Here is a 13,340-nt window from a genome sequence, read left to right on the forward strand (position 1 = left end):
ATAACATAGAATTGTCTTTTCTAATCATTTATTTTATAATTGTTATTTTATTTTATTTTTGTTTCTGTTTTTATTGAAATGAGATTTTATAATTTTTTGATTGCTGTAGATACGTTAAATTATATGAGAAAACAGTTTATGTATTTAGAAAAAATAAATTTTATAATTAGCTTGAGGTACACTTGAATGATCAAATGCATATAGAATACATAGACGAATATCATTAAAGTATGGAACTATTATTAGAACTAAACATAAATTTAACTTATCCAGTGTGCTTTTCTTAGTATAAGCATAAACAAATGCTATTTTATTGTCATTAGCATTTCATTGATAAACATTTACAGATTAGTAACTCACCATTCTAATGACAGAATGTTATAATTAGTTATGTATTGATTTTTATTGAATGTATAATGGTATACAGGTTCAAATTTCTATCAAGATTATAAATGTAACAAAAGTGCAATTCATTATACATTATAATGGATTAATTTAAAGAATGACATTTCTACGCAATAATGATATTTTCAAAAACATGTAAGAAATATTATTTTTCATCTATTCAATCATATTTGAAACTCCCAATGTGCTTGGCATGTAAAATTATGAAAATGATTTTATTCAATAAAATTAATGGGAAAATGTTAACCTGTAATATTTAAAAAACAACCCTACTAAGAGTTTGATCTGAAAACAAAATTACGCCTCAGATTTCGGAAATTAAGATTATTCCCACATGAGGAAATATCATTACACTGTTCACCAACTATGTATTAGTGTTTACATTCATTCACCACCTCTATAATTTTCACTACAATAGAATCTGAGTGGAAGCACATAACATTCAAACATAGACATCCTAGTTTAATTCACAAGCGAAGTAAAGTATCGAAGTGCACCAAACTATTCTACATCAACAAGATATGATGCTAATTATTTTTCCTTATTAATTGACTGTTAATTATTTGAACTTCGAGCATCAAATCCTATGAGTAAATATTGATAGAAATTCTCAGAATTCAGTGTATTTCAAACTCAAGTCAGGTTTAAAGAGACTACAAAAGTTTTAGATTCCCCAAGATGTGTGAACGCGGATGGTGTCGGAGACCGGAGCCCGCTGATGGGGGTGCTAGGTATAACAAGGGAGGGGACCTATCACCGCGTGGGCTTGACCCGCCAGTGCTGTATTCCGTCTTCGAAAACGAGGCCCCTCTGTTAGTCCCAGGTTTCGGTGTGTGAGGCCTCTGGAGCCTCAACTCGGATCGCCCGCGCAATCGACACATTCACGTCCTTTAGCTTTGGTGGATTGAAGGTGTGTCAATTTTCCTTCCTATCTCAGAATTTAAAATTTTTGGCGCTTTTTTGGTGCTTTTTTGGTGCCGCGACAATAACGATTTGGTTCTGAGTCGAGTGTTTTGTTTTTTTGTTGCTTTCGTCTCTTTCAAGCCCTCAGAGTCTTCAGTTGTGGTTGTTATGTGTCGGGCCAATCAAGTATTTATGCATTAATTTGCTATGTCGGTGCTGTTTAATGTGTATTTTTTTCCTATTTTGGGTTTAGTGAATTTTGTTATAAATTTTTGTGTGCGTGTGCGTGTCTTTTTTTTTTTCGGTATTTGACATTTTAAACTTGGTTGGTGCTTGTAAATTTTGCTTATTTTAAGTGGCGGACTTCTAGGATAGAATTGTGAATTGCTGCAAGAAGGACATTGATGTGGTTTTAGATTTGGTGATGATCTGTCGTGGTGTGCAACAGAGATGAGTTATGCCGCCTTTAAGATGGTGCACTGCCCGACGGGCGTGGATAATTGTGTTGCAGCTTACGTGACGCACAGCGCAGGGGAGACAGACTCGGATTCCATTCCCCTCCCCGGCGCTGATTTGATTGCCTCTGGTGGTTACTGGGCAAGCACTCCTAAAGATGCCTCAGGTGGGAGCGGTTTTCCTCCCAACTTAGTCATTACCAAGGCAAATGTGCTTGAAGTTTTTCATGTGCGATTGTTGGAAGGAGATGACAGCGCCGCGAACGGTAGCAATGGCGTTGGGAATCCAGAAACGACGCCGAGGGGTGGTCTCATGGCTGGCCTGTCTTATGTCAAGCTTGAACTCGCCTGTCACTACAGGTTTGGCTTCGTCCATCTTTAAAATCGTTCAATGTACAATATGAGCGCTCTCTTGTGGTCACACCGTACAGATTCGGTGTTTTAGGCGAATGCAAAAACAATGTGTTGGACGGGGTTTATGTGATTTATTACGTAAATATATTTTACGTGGCAAGGCATTGAAGTAGTTAGCACTTGTGTCATTACCATGGGGTTACCACATTTATTTGTTATATCAATGTCGTTGAACATCTGAACTTGTTTTTAGCAGTTGCCATTGCCTCTTGTGTATGAATCAATAAGGTTTTAGAGGTGTTGGATCATTTGAAGTGATTGAATCTATTTTCTGTGGTCTGTAGTTTCGAACATATGCTGGGATATAAGCTTTTTACCTTGTTAAGTAAAATTATATCTTTAATAGATCCTCTTTTACCCCGTTCCTTTGGTTAGTTAATTGCTTTAAAATTCCAAAGTAAAGAAGGGCTGTCATTACATAAGGTGTGCTGATTTATCTGCATTTTTTCCAATTAGGCTCATGGAAATCCACCATCAGTATTCATGTTATGCTTCTCATGTCAACAGGCTGCATGGTAATGTGGAGAGCTTGGGGGTACTATCATACAGACATGCCGAAGGACGGAAGGGCCGAGATGCGATCATCTTAACTTTTCGTGATGCAAAGATTTCAGTGTTGGAGTTTGATGACTCTACTCATGGACTTCGCATTGGGTAATAATTAAGCTCCTAGTGGCAAATGTGTTATGTGCATTCAAGTTGCCGAGGTTTTGTTATGAGGTTCCTAAGTTGCATTTCATGCACGAGTACACGAAAGTTCTCCGTTTATGGTGGGCATCAACCACCCTCTTGAAGTTTTGAACAGCGCTAGTATACACATAAATTGTAGAGTTCGTCCCTGCAACAATTATTATAAATTATTGAAATGATTTGAAATATCGTTTCTCGAATTGGATCCGAGTAGACTACTTCTGAATTTGTTATCGTAAGATTATACATGGCAATCCTGGTGATAATTCTCACTGGTCGTGATTGAACTGACGAAGAACCTTCAGTTTGACTGGATGCGTCTTTGCGTCACTTTGACTTACTCTGGAAGATGATGGCAGTTCACTTCATTACTTCGAGGGCCCAGAGTGGCAGTATCTGAAACGGGGTCGAGAGCAATTTGCAAGCGGCCCCTCTGTTCGAGCTGATCCTGTAGGCCGTTGTGCTGGTGTCTTGATATACAACTCTCAGCTGGTCCTTCTGAAAGCTGCACAGGTTTTTTTTCGCTCCCTTAAGTTGTTAATTTGAGCTTGTTCTGCTTAGCTGATTTTGAAATGTGCAAGAATGTATTGAACTTTTCTGTTGACGGTTAATTCGCTGTACGTATTTCGTGCTAAGAAACGTATTACATTCGTGTATGTATTCGAGCTGCATAGGGCTAGAGCTTTTAAATTATTTTAAAACCCTCACCTCTAAAGTGGTTTTTGCCAGGATGCCGTATATAGTGTTGTATCAATGTGATCTATAAGACGGAATCTGTTCCAGAGAAATGGAGTAGATTTGTGTTGACATGTTGTTTCTAGAGGTTGAAGCTTTAGTATTTTTTCGACATGTTTCAGGTAGGTTACGGATTGGGAGATGAGGATGAAAGTCTAATCATGGGTGGCAAGCTCTGTGCCCATGTTGCGACTTCATATATTGTGAGCTTGCGGGACTTGGATATGAAACACATCAAAGACTTCGTGTTTCTTCATGGCAAGCTACTTTTCCTTATTCAGTACATTTTTGCATTTTCAAGTCAGGTAGTTGTAAAAGATGTATTTTGACAAATATGTAGGATTACGTAAGTCGGTATCGTAATAGCTTGATCTAATAATTCATGTTGTTCATTTCTTTGGTGTGGATCAGAAAGAAAGTTCTGACAATTTAAAAATTCTGTCGTGTCTTCCAGGTTATATTGAACCAGTCTTAGTGGTTTTACATGAGAAGGATCCCACATGGGCTGGTCGTGTGGCAGTTAGGCGCCACACTTGTGCAATTACTGCTCTCAGCATCAATACAACATTAAAGCAGCATCCTCACATCTGGTCTGCCACTGTATGTATGAACCTACCCTGCACTTCTTTTTTTTCATATAATTTAATCACCCCGCCCCCCATTTCTTCTCCCGAAATGTTCACTGGCGAGAGATGAAAGAAGATTACTTCAAAGCTTTTTCTATGGTGATACAGAGATTATTTTGCGATTAGTACCAATAATATTTGTTTTGCATTTCCTCCCGAGACTATTGCGATTATTTGTTTTTGTTTAGTCATAACGTAGTCGCAAGTTCGCCATGTCATATTTTTGTGCTTCAGAATATCTTCTATGATTAATGTTGATATTTCATTGTTAGGATACATCATATGGATGCTGACTCTTCCTGAGATATCACTATTCGGCTCGTCTAATGTGCAATCTAATCGCATGCAGAATCTTCCATATGATGCATATAAGCTTCTAGCAGTTCCAGCACCTATTGGTGGAGTTTTAGTTTTTTGCGCCAACTCCTTGCACTACCATAGCCAGGTATGGTTGTTTTATCCTTAATGACCATTCTTTCATCACTCACATGCTTTTCTAATTGATTAAATTTGCGTTAGTGTTTTACGTATAAAGCTTCATGAATGTAATAATACCTTCTTATTTCTTAAACTTGAACGTATGTAAGGTTTATAGGAGCAGTGATGAATGTCGTAATGAATCATTGAATTATCACTGAACATCTGCTGAGCATACCATGCATCTTTTACGAGCTGTCGTTGGTGTTGAATATTAATTCGCCACCTTGCTACATAATGACTTCTGTACAATTGAATAATCTCTAAGTTGGATTACCCTTGTTTTTTTGCTGATTCAGTCAGGTAGCTGTGCTCTGGGCTTGAATGAATTTGCTGTGGCACCCGAAGGAAGGTGAGTATTTAGAATGTAATCGTCTTTGAGAGACAGAGAGAGAGCATTACAAGCCTATATGAAGTCTTACAAGAGAGAGGGCGTGGAAAGTCCTCTCAAGCACCTGTTCTGTTTCTTAGAGCTGAATATGCAGTATACTGAACTTCGCGTATTTTCGCTACAGTGCCGAATATCCAAGATCCAAAATGTCAGTGGAACTTGATTGTGCTCACGCCACATGGGTAGCCAATGAAGTTGCCTTGATATCGACTAAAAATGGCATGTTGCTATTTCTTAATCTCGTTTATGAAGGAAGGTCAGCCTCTTGCCTCCAAATTTTTTTTGTACATTGTTATCTGACACTTGTTGCATTTATTTTTTACGGGTGCTAATTTTCGTCACCTTGCAGGTCTGTACAAAGACTAGAACTTACGAAGTCCAAGGCCTCTGTTCTGACTTCAGTATGTTTCTACCTCTTTCTCTGCTTGTTTGATCATTGAGTATCATATCGGAGTTATGTAAATTTGGAAGAAGGACGAGGGTCTAAGAAGTTTTTTTTATTGACATTGCTTGCAGTGCATGTGCACCATTGGAGAGAACTTTTTTTTTCTTGGAAGTCGGCTTGCAGATAGTCTTCTTGTTCAACATACTTTAGGGAGTGCATCAGGACGGACTTCAAGCTTGATGGTGAAAGCAGAGAGAGAGGAGGTGATTATTCTGCTTGCCTTAGCTTGTGTTTCTTTTTTGCTTGAAATACTTAGAATACTGACACGTATGATATGTCTTGATTCCATTGCCGTGCAGTATTCTTTCTCCCAAGCACTTCATGGGATGGGTTTGCATAGGATTCGATGTTCGATTATCTAAATGCTTGTTTACAATCCGAAGAGTTGCAACATCCATAGACGGGTTCTGTAAATTAACAGAATGCTGTAAAAGCATGTGTCACTGGTATCTAATTATAAATTTACAGCTGGCATTCCAGTTATTAAAGTAGTTTTCAGTGGATTCCAGAAAATACTTGCTTTTGGCTGGGGTTCCTTGTGTGCCGCTAGGCGGCATTTAGGTCTCGCTAACCCTGCTTTAATGGCACTAATAATTCAAATATTGTGTTCTTTATATTTTACATATGCTGCATGATTAGCTGGTTTCTTTGTCATCTGTTAGGGTGATATCGAGGCAGATCTTTCTGCTCCAGCTGCTAAGCGGTTGAAACGGGAACCTTCCGAAGAAGAAGAGGGAGTAAGTGCCGAAGAAATGTCTTTATACTATTCTACACCGACCGCATCTGATATTTCCCAGGTACACTCGACAGAGAATACACATGTAGAATGTGTTTCTAGCATTTTGTTTGCTAATGATTCTGGAACATGGTTCTTTGTGTGGGTTGTAGTCGGTAACTCTTCTAGACCATCATTGACGTTTGTTGCTTGGGATTTTGATGGGTGAGTTTGAATTGCACTAAATTGGTAGGTTTTTCTAATGAAAAATATGCAGCTGTTTTTGACAAGTCAGTTTCTTTAGGAATCGTAAGGTCCTCTGGCACATTTGTACTTATGTTCGTGTTTGCGCTTATGTCATGTTTTCTGTGTTTTTGTTTCATAACACAGAAGAAAACATTCACATTTACAGTCCGAGATTCGTTGGTAAATATTTGTCCCTTGAGAGATTTTGCGTATGGGCTGCGCTCAAACGCAGATCAAAGCGCTACTGGTCTTGGCAAGCAGAGTAATTATGAACTGGTGTGTGGGCCGAACTTTTATTCTTGCATTATGTTATTTGAACTTCCAGTTAAAATAGTTAGGCTTGTTAAATGAGTGTTTGATTTTGCTTGGAAAATCATCGTGCCATGCAATCTTATTTGATGATTTGTTAGGTTGCATGCTCTGGCCACGGAAAGAATGGAAGTTTGTCTGTTTTGCATCAGTCAATTCGACCAGACCTCATTAACAAGGTGAGTTTTGTATTTTGACTTACCAGCATTCGAAAGCATAGCTTTGTAGGCTCCTTAGTGCGTAAGAGGAACTTTGGTCAAGAGTTTTAATATTCAAGTTGCAAATTGGTGTAATAATACTCTGTTGACGTGTGCCAGGTAGCGCTACCAGGATGCTCTGGGATCTGGACTGTATATCATAAAACAGACAGAGATGACTCAAATGAGTTTGATTTTGGTACCAGTGAAGATGATGAATTTCATGCATATCTTATCATCAGCTTGGAATCACGAACTATGGTGTGTTCTGCTATCAAGGAAAATATTTAGACAGTTTTCCTGGTATTAGGTGTTCTAAATTCGGTTTGCTAGATGGCGTTCAAATGTATGCCAGTGATTTTGTTTTTTCTATTTTGGTTTTTCCAGGGTAACGCCATCAAACCAAGTTGAACTTATATAAATTTTCAATTTAGTAACGATGCACTACTTTGACGCTCCGAATCATGTGAAATTGATTATAGCTCTCAAGCTTGTCAATATTTATTATGTGTACCCATTTCTTTGCAGCAACTGACTTACTGGTTGCAGGTTCTTGAAACAGGAGATACTTTAGGAGAAGTGACTGAGAATGTGGAATATTACACTGAGGGGAACACCATTGCTGCTGGCAACTTGTTTGGCAGGTACGGTTTGAATTCGTGAAGTTCATCGTCAATATGGATATGTTTGTTGTTACTAAACTGTTCTTTGGCTTCCTTTTTCAGTAATCTCCTTTCTATGACTCTGCTGGTACTGGTTGGATGTGAGGAGCTTGATGTTAGTGATGAATTTGGCCTCAAGATTTATGGCTCATCAGTTACGTGCACGCAGGCGTTTTGTGGTTCAAGTGTATCAAAACGGTCTGCGGCTTCTTGATGGAGCAAAAATGTTGCAGGAGCTGCTGATTACAAATTCTGAACTCGAGAATAATTCTTCAGAAGTGGCAAATAATTTAGTTATTGAGGCGGTTATTGCTGATCCATATATGCTACTTAAGATGACAGATGGCAGTTTACAACTGGTTGTTGGAGGTTTGTATATTGTTCCTTTGAATAAAATCTCTATACTTCAAGGGTTTCTACTTTTATATCATGTCTAATTGCTCCTCTAGGACAGTGATGAATGCACTTTTCATGCTCCATTGTGCATATTTCAACTGTTCTGTATTCATTTTTGATGAGATGAAAATGAATTTGAAACTTATATGCTGAATTTACTGTGTCATCTTTGATTATTAATAGATGTTGAGAACACTAAGCTTTCTATCCCTCAGCCTCAAGGCTTTGGTATAACAACGGACGCAATTACAGCTTTTACGCTTTACCAAGATAAAGGCCCGCACCAATGGTTGCGACGCACATGCAGCGAGATGAATTCGGACAGAAGTCAGTGGTCTTCCACATCTGATCAGGTATTGTTCTTGGTTGGTAAGGATGAGGCTTTGGGTTTCTCAAATGGTCTTTTACACTAAAATTAATACCAGTTATTTACTCTCGAATAATTTTAGAACAATAGTTTAATTCGCTCTTCGCATGTACTTATAGAATAAGAATTTATGAGTTATGACTGCACTTGGATTTTTTTTGCAGGGATATGTATACTGCATCGTCTGTCGGATCAGCGGCAGATTTGAAATATATGAGCTGCCTCGTATGGTTTGTGTGTATGCTGTTGATAATTTCAACCATGGAATGTCCGTTCTCTGGGATCAGAAAGTCCTTGAAAGACGAGCGAATAGTAACGCAGCTTTGAAAGAAGGTGCAGAAGAAGACAAAGCACCCGGGGATGCTCTGTTACGAGATGCTGGTTTGAGTTTACACGTCTCTCAGATTTGCTTCGAAAGTTGGGGGGAAAAGTTTGGACGCCCTTTCCTACTTGCAACTCTTTCAGATGGGACTATGCTTTGCTATCATGCCTTTTCATATGACGCCAATGAATCTAGTGATGCACTGGAATTCAGAGAGACCGCCACAAGTCTTAAGGATTTGTCACGGCTTACACACTTGAGGTTTGCACGTATACCGATTGACTGGGTAAGTGGGCAAGAGGATGGTGCCAAAGTGCTGTACGAAACAAAATTTTGCTCTTTTAAGAATGTAGGATCCTTTCCGGGCGTCTTTGTGACAGGACTAAGGCCAACATGGCTAATGGTCTGTAGAGGAAGATTACGTCCTCACCCTCAGGTACACTGAAACTACATTCTGCATGAATTGTAATTTTTAGGCCTTGAGTGAAAATGACATTCCTTTGTAGCTTTGATGTGAGTATGTTCACTTCACTCCTGGAGTGTATTCTGAATTTTGTTGCGTATTGTGTACCGGCAGTTTTGTGACGGAGCAATATTGGGTTTTACGCCTTTGCACAACGTCAATTGTGCTCATGGTTTTATTTACATTACAGCTCAGGTAATTATTTGTGTTGGCGAACAAAGGTAATAGTTTCTATGAGGCAGTTCTGGTGTACTGAACAATTCCCTTTTTAATATCAGTGCGGACATATTTCTATCCTTCAATTTTAATCGGCCTGCTCATCCTAAAATGCAAGTGATAACTACAGTGGCAGACTTATTATCACATGAATTCGGATATTTTGCGACACTAGATTCTCGTTATCAATTTCTAATATTAGTATGTTGCCTGCTTACACAGGGTCAATTGAAAATTTGCCAACTACCGTCACTTCTCTTCTACGACAATGATTGGCCAGTTCAGAAGGTATGTTCTATCAACCATGTGAAATTGAATACGTCTTACACGGATTAGTTTTGTGGAAACCTGCTAGTGTGCATTCATCATTATGATGATAGTAAAAGCCTGCAAGAATCGTGACAATGACAATGTGCAAATATCATTGATCGAGAAACTTGTCTATGTTGACTTGAGTATGCCCTCTGTATATGTAACCATTCCTTGGTCACGTGGGTTGTGGCAGTGTATTTGGTTTCATTTCGTTTGATTATTTAATTGTTACGGTGGATGGAAATTCTGGTTGCGTATCTCACTGTAGTGATATCAGCTTATGGTTGATGATGTTTTTATTCTTCTTTAGTCTTATTCGATATAGTTGTTTGTTTGCAGATCCCGCTCCGTGGTACTCCTCACCAGATAACATATCATTCAGATGTCAATTTGTATGCCCTTATTATCTCCACACCTGTAAGTGACATTGTTTTCCCTCCAAGCAAGTGCAAATTAGACGTATCATTTGCTAAGTATTCTAAATTTTACTAGGCACGAATTGGTAACGGCTCGCATATTTTACAGGTATCACGGCCAACATCTCAAGTGCTCATGGGCGATGGTCACCCCTTTGACCAGCAACAAGAGAATTCTATAGGAGAGGATGGTCAGAGACTTGTGACATCTGAGGATTATGAGGTCCGAATTATCGAACCAGCCCAACCAGGTGGTAATTGGGAAGCTAAGGCCGCCATCAAAATGCATCTGACTGAGAATGCATTGACTGTTCGCATTGTTAGTATTAAGGTATGTTTCATCTATTTTTTTTGAATCATGGATTATAAAGATATTGATGCCCTTACTCTTCATATTGTTCATGGTTCCTGCGATCTGGAGGAGCCCCCAATATAATAACGCTTGATTACGTCCATTCTCTTCATTCACAAAGATCTGGAGATTCTTTCAAGCTCCATAATTTTTGAGGTGCTCTAATTGAGGCGTTTGAATTAATATCAATCATTTGCAGTGTCTTATTAATTGTTTGGGATGTCGCAGAACATCACAACAGATCAGACACAGACCTTACTTGCTATTGGTACATCGTATGTACAAGGGGAGGATGTTGCTGCAAAAGGTCGGATTATACTTGTCTCTGTTGGGAAGGATCCTCAAGACCCTGGCTCATGGGTATGTATTTCTATCATCTTGAAAATTCGCCATGCTATGTGTAGATTTGCATTTCTCATGTGTAATTAAGTGGACATTCCATCACATAGTTTGTAAAATCTCCTGTGATAAAAAGTAGTGCTTCGTTTTCATATTCTCTTTTCTGAATGTCAAGTTTTGTAGCTTGATTTTACCCTTAACGATATTTTGCGATGTTTTCTTTCAATCAGCTGCAGGAATGCTGGATTTTTTTGTCTGAATTTCCATAGCATGATGTCATGTGTTCAGGCCAGGGAGGTATACTCGAAGGAGCTTAAGGGCTCCATCTCTGCAATTGCATCACTTCAAGGACATCTGTTAATTGCGATCGGTCCTAAAATTATTTTGCACTCTTGGAACGGGTCTGAGCTGAATGGTGCTGCCTTCTTTGATGCTCCCTTGTATGTTGTTAGCCTCAACATAGTAAGTGTCTGCAGCTCAAATCACTCCATATTCCTTTTAGAGTATACGTGGAAGTTTAACTATCAGCCTTGTTTCCCTTCTTTACGTATACTTTACAGGCTTTCAGACGTGGAAGGTGTGAAAAATCTTGGATATTTTACTCACATATGGGTCTTGTTTAATTGCCCAGGTGAAAAACTTCATTTTATTTGGAGATATACATAAGAGCATTTACTTCTTATGTTGGAAAGAGGATGGTGCACAGCTCACTCTGCTGGCAAAAGATTTCGGTTCATTAGATTGCTACGCAACAGAGTTTCTCATTGATGGAAGCACGCTCAGTCTCCTAGTGTCAGATAGCCGGAAAAACTTGCAGGTATGTATTGATTCTACTTTGTCACTATGTTTGTAAAATAAGTAAAAAGAATAGAAAAGAAAAGGGCTTTAACTCTTGCTTATATATTACATTTACTAACTACTGGCATGTCATTCAATCTCACTATGCTCGTTTCTATGTCTTCGTGAGTAGTTAAGACCGTTTGGTTTGTGTACAAATCTCTGCTCACTATGTGCTGGGCACTAAGAAATAAATCTCATATCCTTGAACTGATGTAAAATCCAACAGATATTCTCGTATGCCCCCAAAAGTATGGAGAGTTGGAAGGGGCAGAAGTTACTTTCCAGAGCTGAGTTCCATCTGGGCGCTCACGTTAACAAGTTCCACCGCCTACAGATGCTTCCTACCCCTGGCAGTGCTCGATCAAATAGATACGCTGTTCTCTTCGGCACTCTTGATGGGGCTATCGACTACTTAGCGCCACTTGACGAATTGACATTTCGAAGACTGCACACGTTGCAGAGGAAGTTAGTAGACTGTGTATCTCATGTTGCAGGAGTGAACCCACGAGCATTCAGGCAGTTTCGGTGTGATGGAAAAGCCCATAGACCTGGGCCAGATAATATCGTCGACTGCGAGCTACTGAGTCAGTAAGTTATGAACTAATCTAGACAAGCACCACATCTTTTATTTGTTGCTAGTACTTGATGCCCTGATACCTTGATCAAACCTGCATACAGTTGAGTGTCTATATTCTTGAATTATTGTTCACTCGCATTGTGATCCTTCATTGTGGAGCTTGCGCTTCTTAACTGACTTCTTGCTGTCGCGGTGTTGCAGTTATGACATGCTGCCTCTTGACGAGCAACTCGAAATTGCTCGACAAATAGGAACCACTCGAGCACATGTGCTATCAAATCTACGTGATCTTGCGTTGAGTACTAGTTTCTTGTAACGCAGTTCACGATCTTGATTGTTAACCAATCACAGATGTATCACGCATTACCTCACTAGGAAATTCGAATCATTGACTCGTACATAGTAGACGTACAGTTTCGGGATTTTGAAATTACACGGAGCTGCGATGGCCTCCATTGGATCAGGATAATTTCCGCTCGGACCTACAAATTTGCAGTCATCGGGTGTTCTGGTTATGCTCATTATCATCATCCAAATCTTCATAGCAACCTGTGCATGCGTTAAACTTGTGTCTCTTCCGAACTGATAATTTAGGATGTATACTGTTTGTATTTGTTGTGGTTTCTTGTATTTACCTCGTATTGCAATCGACAATTACAACTGAGTGAGTGTAACTGAACACTCAGGAGACCTTTTTGCCTGATTGTTTGTCTTGAATGAAATTTCTGTTCCGCCCCAAAACCAAGTTACACAATATTATGAATAACCTTAAAAAATGATGCCCAACTGATAAAACAAATCCTGTTTTTCTTATCCATTGAATTCTCTTAACACGTTCAATTATATTACTCAAATCTCTCATCCCTGACCATCACTGATACAGCCAAACACCATCCCAATCAATATCACTAAATGTCTACTACAAATGAGAACAAACATGTTAATGATGTGCCCTCAAACATATATAGAACCTTGCCATATTTATCTTCATTCCTACCATAAAGGTTCTACACTTTATTCATTGAAGGTATCATATTGAAAGGTACCACATGGCTTAGACTTGTAAAAGT

At 39.0% G+C, this 13,340-nt stretch overlaps 1 protein-coding gene across 2 annotated transcripts; it reads left to right on the forward strand.

The window, feature by feature from the left end:
• The first annotated feature begins 1,176 nt into the window (after positions 1–1,176).
• On the forward strand, positions 1,177–12,818 carry LOC112288256 (cleavage and polyadenylation specificity factor subunit 1). 2 transcript variants are annotated; one of them, XM_024532270.3, is made up of 28 exons: positions 1,177–1,315; positions 1,757–2,123; positions 2,685–2,831; positions 3,227–3,380; positions 3,725–3,860; positions 4,057–4,202; positions 4,578–4,673; positions 5,005–5,057; positions 5,221–5,352; positions 5,446–5,497; positions 5,613–5,744; positions 6,204–6,338; positions 6,647–6,778; positions 6,913–6,990; positions 7,129–7,269; positions 7,558–7,652; positions 7,840–8,039; positions 8,250–8,419; positions 8,598–9,191; positions 9,333–9,413; positions 9,657–9,722; positions 10,086–10,163; positions 10,272–10,493; positions 10,743–10,874; positions 11,142–11,315; positions 11,485–11,670; positions 11,920–12,281; positions 12,472–12,818. In XM_024532270.3, the coding sequence occupies exons 2-28, from the start codon at positions 1,759–1,761 to the stop codon at positions 12,584–12,586; spliced, it is 4,374 nt and encodes a 1,457-aa protein (XP_024388038.1). In that variant the 5' UTR covers positions 1,177–1,315; positions 1,757–1,758; the 3' UTR covers positions 12,587–12,818. The 2 variants fall into 2 exon arrangements, with proteins under 2 accessions (XP_024388038.1, XP_090110322.1); XM_090254196.1 differs by having other exon boundaries at positions 1,194–1,315; positions 1,820–2,123.
• The last annotated feature ends 522 nt before the right edge of the window (positions 12,819–13,340 follow it).

This window comes from Physcomitrium patens, chromosome 11 (genome assembly GCF_059467195.1).
Source record: "Physcomitrium patens ecotype Gransden chromosome 11, ASM5946719v1, whole genome shotgun sequence".
Taxonomy (NCBI): domain Eukaryota; kingdom Viridiplantae; phylum Streptophyta; class Bryopsida; order Funariales; family Funariaceae; genus Physcomitrium; species Physcomitrium patens.